Raw genomic sequence first — 10,892 nt, forward strand, 5'->3', positions numbered from 1 at the left:
ATTTAATAAATATCTTTAATGTCTTCTCTTGGTGTATGTGAATGTTAGTGGACATAGTAGTTATTCTTTAACGTCTTCTCTTGGTGTATGTGAATGTTAGTGGACACAGTAGTTATTATTTAATGTCTTCTCTTGGTGTATGTGACTGTTAGTGGACACATTAGTTATTTTTAGGAATGAAACATGTAGCTATGATTGATCACATAATAGTTTTGCTTGAAGCTCTAGTAAATATATCATAATAAACATTTGGCTTCTGATTTTCAAGATTATTCTAATTCGGCCTGTTGGGTATTTGTTAACAACTATTGTGCTAGATATTGAAAATAAGCAAGGAATAGATTGGTCATCTATTCACGCTAAAATAAACTGATTAAGAGAATTTTCCTTTTAATTGGTTTTGATGACTTTAATTGGTTTCGGCGCCAGTTGAGATAAAATATTTAAAAACAGGGTACGTGTTTTTATATTTACTGTAATAAACTATAATTGACAACACATGATTTTAAAGTAAAGCGAACTAAAAGTGGTGAAGTTTTTCCTTCCATCCCAGGCAGGATTAAGTTACAAAGCCACATGAGGTGACCAAAAAACCCTCAAGAGTAGTAGATTAAGCCACGTGGTCTGTCTGTACATGTACCCTACTTGAGATGTATACCAGGAACGAGAGAAACCAACTATTTTTGGTGACGTTTCATTAGGGTTAATACTGAAAGCAGGCAGCTATGTGTTTAAACACATACATCTATACACGACTGGTACGTTTAAACATTACACGTTTTACAGTACAGAGCTTAGTCTTGAAAAGCACGTTTTGTATTTTTTACATATTTTACATTCTCTTTAAAAATGTCGTTTTCGGCCTTCTTTCTTCTGAGGTTTTTCTCTTTCTAACAAACACACACACACACACACACACATATATTCTTTCGTAAGCACATTGATGATCGCTCAGTATAACATAATTAACGACATCCCTTTTTTTCATCTTTATTAAAAGTATTTTACTGTAAAGAGGGTTTTGTTTGAGGAATTTTGGTCTTTATAAGTCTCTTCAAACGTTACTATGTTAACTCCATACAAGCCTCATACACAAAGCGTTTATACTAGAACGAATCCAGTGGCTTTCAATGATGATTGATAACAACTTTCAAGCATAGAAAAAAATATCCAACTACATATGCATATTTGTACTAGCATAGTCATATTGACAGACGTGCAAACATATGATACAAGTCGTTCGTGGTGTCCGTAGTATGGTTGGACAGGATTAGGCATGAAAGTTCAGTGTTTATCATATGTTCAGTAAACGGACTGAACTCTTTGGAATATTCTAGAAAGTTTTAACTCTTACTAAGAAAAACATTTTACTTTAGGCTTTACTTAATGGAATTTAGGGCTGTCATCGGTGTGGCAGCGGGGTCACCATGTTTGAGTCATTTTGTTAAGAGAGAGTTTTCAAAAGTATAAATAATTAAAATCTGTCAGTAATCGTCCGCGTCTCTGCCTCACGGGAATGACCACGCTTTTCATCCAAAAGGATGTTGCAAAATTCGAAGAAGGTTGAATTTCCAAAAAGTTGTCGAAATTTTTGTAACAACTGTAAATTAAATGTGAATTGCCACAGTCTAATAGTTGATATTTATGTAAAAAAGATGTGTATGTGAAAAATGTATATTTCTAAGTGTACTCGGTAAGACAAGTTCTTATTTTCATGTTAACCTGCAGTTAAATACCTTGGGGGGAGGGTCTCAGAGTTTCGTTCATCCATCTGAAACTTGTGAAAATATAGATCGATCTAAATGTTTTTCGGGAGAAATAAAATTTGGGAATTATTTTCCATTAAATCCTTGTATTCTTCTATAACGATCAAGATACATTTAAGACCATGAGACAGGAACACTAAAAAATAATACATTAAAATAGTTAAAAATATTAATGCGAGTGTTTGTTTACATTATAAGAATCTTAAATATCAAGGGTAATGTAAGAGACTGTCTGAAGCTTGGAGTATATGTTTGAAAATTGTTTATGTTTCACCTTATCGGGGCGTTGGGATAATTTTAATGTGATCTTAAAGAAAACGAAGTTTAGGGGTAATTGCGTGGGGAAGTAAGTGTAATGGTTTGATGTTTTCATTTACATGACGTATAGTGATTATCTTAAGATATGTGTATTGTGCTGATGAAGAATAAAGTATGTATGTTGCCCTCGTGATGCATAAAGAATGTGCACTGTTCTCGTGAAGCTTAAAGTATGTGTATTGTGCTCGTGAAGTTTTGTAGAGATGTAAATCCAAAACGCTGAAATAAAAAAAATAATTGTGAGAAAAGTAAGTTTGAATGTTTGCAGCTTCCTCCCCTTTACAATCGTAAAAAGTGGATTGTGGAACGTATTGTGACTGAACATGATATGTGATGTATATGCGGTCTGAATAGTATAATAACTTGTATTCATATTTTGGATAGCATGTGAAAGTGGAGTTATATATATTGAGATATTAGAAATTCGCCGTGTCTTCGTAATATTTACTAACGCTTATTTTGAGCGTTTATTTCAATTTAGATTACGTAGAAACACGTATGTTTTCAAAATTGTACTTATAAACAGCTGTAGCAAAATATGTTATAAACTCCAATAGATAGAATAATTCGTGAATGGGGCAGTACAGAAACTAAAAATGGTTTAATTTGCTCATGTAATCTAATATTCTCCTCTTTTTGTTTGGTTAAAAAATTGCATGAACTTTGTAACCTCTTACCGTCTCTCATGATAAACATGTTGTGGATCAGTTACTGCGTTGGCAATTTGGCCGAAGTGACAGCATGCGTCGATTTATGAATTTTCAAAAATCTTTCATCTTTTTTTACATTATTATAGTTAGAACTAGAGAATAGAGCAGTGAGAAATTATCTCAATTTAGCACATGTACAACTTAAAGTAAAAATTCGATATTGTATCTGACATTGTATAATGATTATTATATACATTTCTACACGCAACATAACTTATCAAATCTTTACACGAAAAATGTATGTCTGTTTCATCCACTTTTATAGCCATTTTAGATCCTCTCTGAATAAAGTCATGAAACATTTTGAAAAATGAATAGCTATTTCATTGATGTTTATAGACATATTAATGTGCCCCCCCCCCACATGCACAGCAGCATGTCTGCGGACTTACAACACTAGAAACCGGGTTTCGATACCCGTGGTGGGCAGAGCACAGATAGCCCTTTGTGTAGCTTTGTGTTTAATAATAAACATCATTTAAACATCATATTAATACAGCTCTGAATAAAACCTAGAAATATTTTGAAGTTAGGTAATTTCCGGATTTTTACACAGTCGTTTTCTTCTAACTTCACTTGAAGTTCTAGGCTTCTTTGACGAAACTTTATCAAGATAAACTGCATCATGTAATGTTTATTCTAAATGAAAAAGGCAGAGAAGCTGGAATCCTATATAGAAATTGAAAGTTAAAAGTGTAATATAAATATTTAAACGTACATAATGTATTTCAACTCACAATTATAACTTAATATGGCTATAAAGTTTTAGATAACTACGTAAAACCGAAAATATTGGTCATATGCTCATATCCCTCATTTTACTAGACCCTGTACTAGTGTTCTGATCATATATATCAACAAATACCACGTAATAAACAATATGCTGATCACATTATAAACAGATAGCTTGTACATAATAATTATGAAACAAATGGAATAATCGTAATATGAACAATTTTGCCAATTGTAATATTGAGAAGATGGATGTTAGTTAACTTTGAGTTGTGTTATGATAAAGTGTCTTAAATATGTCTACTATGTAAGAATTACACGATCCCATTGAGCTGCTGGAGAGGGCCTGTTTGTCAACCGTTTTAAGTGCATTACGCTATTGTTTATGCCAGATAGTAGGACTGCAGAAGTGCAGGAGACTGTGATGGAGAGACTGTTCCAACGCTCGTGAATGGCATAACCCAGTTACTAGTCATAAATTCAATTTTAAGTCAAATCCCTAGAATTACCAGACAAAATTTCAACAATGTATGTCATATCAATATTATAACATTCGCAAACCAGAAACCTTTATAGTCCACACACGAACATCCAAACCACATGTATACTACCATTGCCAGACATGACAGACACATTCTAACATTTACAGTAATATAGCAACGCATTCCCATCTGTGTATTAACAAATACGAAACATGACAGACATGTTCTTATAATTACCTTACATATAGCATATTATCTAGCCATTTTCGTACATTTACTAAACAATGGTAGAAGCGATTAAGGTTTTTCCGCTCAATCTGTCTTGCTTTTATTTGGTCTTTCTCATCTTGTGTGTGTCTGTACATGCACAAATACGAGTTTGAATTATCTTCTTGTTTAGGCCCAGTACTATGAGATGATACTAAGATTTTTTTTACACTTTACTTTGGTGGCACTTGGCTCCACTTGAAACCTTCTTTAGGTGATCTTTCTAAGTGCCACCGCCCAATTAAGAACTAAATATAGCCGAGAGTCACATGCACGTATGAGAGGCTGCTATATCTCTGGCATACTGCTGGTAGAGTTGAACATGCAGCGTAGAGTAGCCCACGCGATTTCAATAAGGCCATAAGAACTGTCCTGTAGAAAGATGTGCTGGTTCATCACGAAGCAAACTGATCGCTCTTCATATGTGCTGGGTCAGCTTGAAATCCTTCAGAGCTGAATTTGTGATTCCTCCTTGTCATCTTCCTGGTTCTGGAAGCAGAACTCTGAGATGTATATAGCTGGTTTAGGGGGAGCAGTTTCTTCTAGAGCTCAACCTGCACTCTCTTCGAACGATATCGACCTCGTGTTGCTCAGAACGACGTTATGTTACGATTTCAAAAAACGAGGAATAGATACATACAACATATGGTGTTGTCCTTGGGACTGTTTTATTTTCTTGGGAAATGTAGTGCTACTTTGATAATTATGAAACTAGATATGTGTTATGATTGAGAAATTTTATCATAAGATGATTTGCTCGAGCAAGACATTTATCAGTTTCGACATATGTATTCTCATGTGAACATTTTGGTTTGGAAGAAACTGTAATGTAAACTTTTCTTGCCAAATGTACTTTGAGATGATGAATGGCAGATATTTGTTTTTAAAATTTCTCATAACAAAACAAAATGTCTTCATCTTAAATAGGCTCTATTATTCTGGCTACCGACTTTTTTGAGTTCGGAAAATTCTTCCTTTTCGCATCTTGTATTTATAGCCTACATGTAAGAACACAACATTAAGATATTCGATTTCTAGATATATTTGTCACTTGTATAGACAGTGTTGTGAATGTTGTTTTACTGGATTAAGCAAGCGCGATATCAGCTTTCGTGCTTTTTAAGTGTGTTTTCCCGTGAGCGATATTTTATTAGTTTTTATGTCAAAGGAAAGATAGAATAATAACGATGTGGAATCCGCAAACCCATAGAGTTGCTGGAGAAGGTTTGTGTGTTAGACGACAAAAAAGCGCTTCGTCATTGTCAATGCCAGATGATAGGATTGGAGAAGGTGCAGAAGACGATGATGAAGACGATATTCCAACGCCCGTGAATGACATAACCCTGGTATCTGATGAATTCGAATGGGTAAGAACTAGCCCACTCATGATGACAGTAGGTGAACAAAGAGATACAGACTACTCCTCTGGAGATCCTGTCCAGTCATCCTCATCTAAACGCCGACCTCGTACAGATATTGACCATCGTTCTCCTCATTCCTCTTCACTGCAGCGACAGAATCGTCCACCACATAGAAAAACTTATGTTGGTACCAGTGGTAGTAAGCGAAATGACCCTCCAATGGCTTTCCACAGTGGTCATCGCTTTCCCCAACTCAACTGCCATTATTGCAGTCAAGCTTCTTTTCACTTTCCCCCTCTTCACCCTACGCCACAAGGCTGGTGTTGTTCACCCTCTCCATATTACCAATGTTATCATGGGGGCCTTCCACATGGATCAGAGCTCGTCCCTTATGTCAGCGACCACTGGAAGCCTGACTGCTTTCATCTCCACTCGTATTATCCCCACCTTCATCCATCCCACTGTCCACCGTCATCCCCATTGCTAAAAGGGCATGAGAGAGTTCGAACTCGAACTAGGGAATCTAAACGTAGACCCACTTCTGTCCCAGGGTTAATTAGTGAACCAGCGATCTTTAGTTCCTACAAGACCTATCCTACTGTTAGGCACGTCTATGATAAGCCTCCTGGATATTCTTGCAACGACTCACCGTGTTGTCGCTCTGAGGAGGCGCACTGCTTCTCCCATTGGCGAGCTGATTTTCAGGTATATACAGCACACATTGAATTTTCATGTGTTTGTATAACATTACTTACACGTTAGAAGTAAAACTATATTCTCTTAGTTTGAGAAACTTTATGGTTGTTATTTAATAACACGTTAGGTTAAAGTCTTTATACACTGTTGTGTATGCAATATAAAAGTTTTGAATTATACATTAATTATGGACGGCCTTTAAAAGTATGCAGAAAACAATTAGCGTAATGGTTGAAAACAAATACACATATATAGTAGTTTTTTTTTACATATAAATGCTTCATATTATTACGTTAATATTTTGCTTTATTAGTTACACAGAAACATTTTACAGCTTCTAATTACTTGGAATTGGGTCTGTACTCTTTTCAATAAAATTTGGAAAGTCCGTATATTATGTGTAATATCTTTCTTACACTTGGTAGCCAACCCACCGATACACTCAGAATCTAGTACAGAAAAATAATCGTCTTTCTGATTTAGTTACATAAGGTATTTGACCCCCCCCCCCCCCCAGTGATATGTCTGTAGAATTATACTGCTAGAAAGCGGTGGGCAGAGCACAGATAGCCCGTTGTGTAGCTTTGTGCTTAATAACAAACATCAGCAACAAGTACATAAGGTATCTGCCCCCCCAGTGATATGTCTGTAGACTTATACTGCTAGAAAGCGGTGGGCAGAGCACAGATAGCCCGTTGTGTAGCTTTGTGTTTAATAGCAAACATCAACAACAAGTACATATGGTATTTGCTGTTATATAGGTAACCGTTTCTGAATAGTGGGAACAGACCAGCTGAACATTCAAACATAATAATAGAATTTACTCAAGTGCTGTGGAAACGAAAATAGTAGCGGTAGAAAGGAACATTATTTCAGTGTGTAATCGTAAGAGAAACCGTACGAGAGCTCTTTAGAAGCAGAGATTTAAATATATGCAAAATCGCAACCGTGTGAATTTTTATAAAGCCCCTAACGATGGTATAACACGTGTGTAAAATATCAAGTGACATGTAGCCCCTTTAATATATATATATATTTATATAGAGAGACATGTATATCATTCTTTCGAAAGTCCTATTTGACAATGTTTGAAGTGTCATGTCTAAAGACACGTGCAACAGTGTCTGACTGTCGTCTCTAGAGTACTAGCTGTTCATGTCGCATTTATGAGCATATCATTATTCTAATTCTTTGTTATTATCATTATTATATTCGTAATTTAACTTTGTATTGTTATCATATTCGTACTTTAACTTTTTTTTTATACTGTTATCATTTTCCCGAGATTCTGTGGCTCACACCCCGTTACTGCCGAAAATAATCGTGCTCCGAGTAGCCCACGAGTTGGTGGTGATAATCGTTTCAAGTGTAACGGTTAGTGCAGATATATCCCTCCAGTAGCTTTACGCGAAATTCAACAAATAACAACTATATCCTTATTAAAATATTGGGTTATCACATACCCATATTTTAACTGTGTATGGTTACCACATCCTTATTTAAATCTTGTATTGTCGTATTTGTATATTTTAACTATATATTGTTATCATAAACTTATTTAAATCTTGTATTGCCGTATTTGTATATTTTAACTATATGTTATCACATATGTATATATCTTAATATTGTTACCACATCCTTAATTTAACTTTGTATTTTTATCATATCATTATTTTAACAGTATTATTACCATATGCTTATGTTAACATTATATAGTTATCATACCTTAATAATTTCGGTATTTAAACTTTGTATGACATTATATTCCTTTTTAGTTGTATATTATTGCCATATTATTAAGTTTCTGTATTGTATCATTGGATTAACCATATACGTAATCCCACTGCTGCCAAAGTTTTGTTTTAATTTCATATTACAACGATTTCCGTATTGTAGCATCATAAGATAAAATGTTCATCGTGTGACTTTGAGGCATTTATTATTAATCCGAGTTTTAGAAAAAAATCACGACATTGATTTCCTTGTTTTTTTTTCAAAAGCCATATCTGTGTAAATTTTCATCTTATCAAGTTACAGAAAACTTTGAGCTACCAACTATATTTTAGCATGATGTCTCGTGGATATTTTCATTACGAGCTTTATTAAAATAGAAATAGTATACAAAAGAAATACCAATTAATTTTAATAAAAGACCTGAGACTCGTTCTGAAAATTAATGTGTACTATCTTTTTTATCGTCCATTCATTGATATGATTGTTAGATAAATATATTGAAAAGTCTCTCTAATATGTTATAGCGACATCTAGTTTGATATCTTTTGCAATATTTTTGTTGCATCCTAGTGGCACAGCGGTATGTCTGCGTACTTACAAGCTAGAAACCAGGTTTCGATGCCCGTGGTGGGCAGAGCACAGATAGCCGATTGTGTAGCTTTGTGCTTAACTTCAAACTGTTTTTGCTGTCTCCAAAGCAGACAAACAATAACCTTACTTGCATTTCTTATCACATTGATATAATATTGTTATTAAAGTATATGTATATATATATATGCACATTAACTTTTGTAACCATTTCGAATGAACTAACTCAAGTGAGTTGAAGTACTTTTGATTTCAACCTAATAATAAGTGTTATTTACGTACATTTACCCCCATTCAGCTACGGTGTATAAAGTTACACTCCAAGACAAAGGAGGTCAGTCAGTAAAGTCTAGTCGGCTTCTAAATGAAAAAAAAAAGAAATTACAATAGTAGTGTTTAAGTTTGGAAAATGTTAAATGATATTCTCCGTATACACACACTCCATTTTCCATACAAAAAACAAAGGGATAAAAAACTGTTAGAGTAAAACAATAGTAGTGTTTAAGTTTGGAAAATGTTAAATGATATTCTCCGTATACACACTCTCCATTTTCCATACAAAAAACAAAGGGATAAAAAACTGTTAGAGTAAACGCCATTACTTGGAATTCGACACTCAGCACATCACCCAGTTGATGAAGCAGTTTTCTTAAAAAAGAAACGGAGTAACATTATTGCAGAGGTATTTTACTGATGGATAGACGTCGTTAATCAAAATAATATTTTTCAGTTCGAACTGGGCGTGGCATGGCGGTTATTGTGCCTGCACTTTAAATCCGAGGGTTGTTTGTCCCGTTGTCTCATGAACTTGCTCAGCCCTTTGTGCCCGTTGGTGCGTTATAAGAGTCACCTGCAGTTAAATCCAGCTGTTCCTTGAACGAGAGTTGGTGGCGGATACTGCGATCATCTTTCCGTTTCTACAGTGTGTTAGTTCAAAACTAGAACAACTATGTGCAGATGGCCTTGTTGTAGGTTTGCGCGAAAATTCTAAAAACAAAATAAACATTTTTCAATATTTTTCTGGTAGGAAGAGGTCGAAAATGTACCTGAACCTCCCAGGACCTCAACGACCTAAAAACCCGGTGCCGAACGTGCAGTACTTTTCATTCGTTTCTAGTTGTGTGTGTGTGTGTGTGTGTGTGTAGTTCACGTGATGTGTTCAGGGAAACTAATTTTTCAAATGCTCTTTTGTGCCTTGATTTTAGAGCGTTTGACAGTATATTTTCATCGCAAGGGTTTTTGCTATTGCTACTGGTTATTTACAGTTACTCTTAGCTTTGGACTAAAGCCAGTTTAGCTGTAGCACAGCGAGAATATTTTGTTCTTGACTGTTGTTGACACAGTGCGAAATTTGAAAAACCAAATGTCACGAACATTACAGGAAAAAATATAAGTAATATCTAAATAACAGACAAATACGATTTTAGAAATACAATCGCAGATTCTTGTTTTTGAGTTTGTCTAAAGTTTTTGTTAATTAATATTCGTTTTGATATAGAATTTAAGTATTAAAACTACTAGCAGAAACGCCGACCTACGAGCGGCTGTTTGTTCTAGTAATTACTAATCGTGGTGTTCATACCTCATTAATTTTTTTTTAATTAACATTTTCTAAAAAAAATATTTTTTTTCTGGAAAGTACTGCACCAGAAAAGTGTTCGGATTGGGCTCTTTAGTCATACGAAACTAATTGCATCAAAAGGATTCAATGTACAGACTTTAAAATTTTACTTATATAAACTGCAAGGTTCTTTGGTATTAAAAGTGGTACCCTTTATTGAAAAAATAATAGTGTTTTTAAGAACTCCGGTTTCTCATTACTACATTTAAAAATTACATCAATAAAGATATAATCAAACACTCGTGTACAGCCCTAGTGAAAGTCGTGTTCTTGTTGTGAGGAGAGTACTTTTATATAAAATTGTGTTCTATTATAAAAAAAAAATGGTTGTTGCACATACCACATTTATTTTTCTAATCGTCTGAATCTTGAATACCTAAAGTGTGAATATTTTTATGGATTTTTGTTTGTGGTGCCATTCAATAGATAGTGCAGGAGTTTTAATTACACATACAGATACTGACACACATGCTATGTTCATTATAATAAAATTACTAAATATTTCTTACAAATGACATTTCATTTTGTATCCAAATGTTGCTCAACGCTATCAAATACTCGTTTAATGTAACAAAAATACGATGTATCTAACCTATATAAAAGCAAGTATGTGTCAC

At 34.4% G+C, this 10,892-nt stretch overlaps 1 protein-coding gene across 7 annotated transcripts in view; it reads left to right on the forward strand.

Moving 5' to 3' along the window:
- Positions 1–10,892, forward strand: part of LOC106468641 (liprin-beta-1-like) — an 88,622-nt gene that overhangs the window by 27,885 nt on the left and 49,845 nt on the right. Inside the window, exon 1 of one of the 7 annotated variants that reach the window (XM_013929070.2) lies at positions 4,622–6,341. The exons of 5 other annotated variants lie outside the window; for them this stretch is intronic. In XM_013929070.2, coding sequence (XP_013784524.1) covers positions 5,463–6,341 — 879 coding nt within the window. In that variant the 5' untranslated portion in view covers positions 4,622–5,462. Of the gene's footprint in view, positions 1–4,621; positions 6,342–7,686; positions 7,707–10,892 lie in introns of those variants that run through there. One more of the 7 variants, XM_013929073.2, reaches the window with a different exon arrangement.

The sequence above is a fragment of the Limulus polyphemus genome, unplaced genomic scaffold (assembly GCF_000517525.1).
Source record: "Limulus polyphemus unplaced genomic scaffold, Limulus_polyphemus-2.1.2 Scaffold3094, whole genome shotgun sequence".
Lineage (NCBI taxonomy): Eukaryota > Metazoa > Arthropoda > Merostomata > Xiphosura > Limulidae > Limulus > Limulus polyphemus.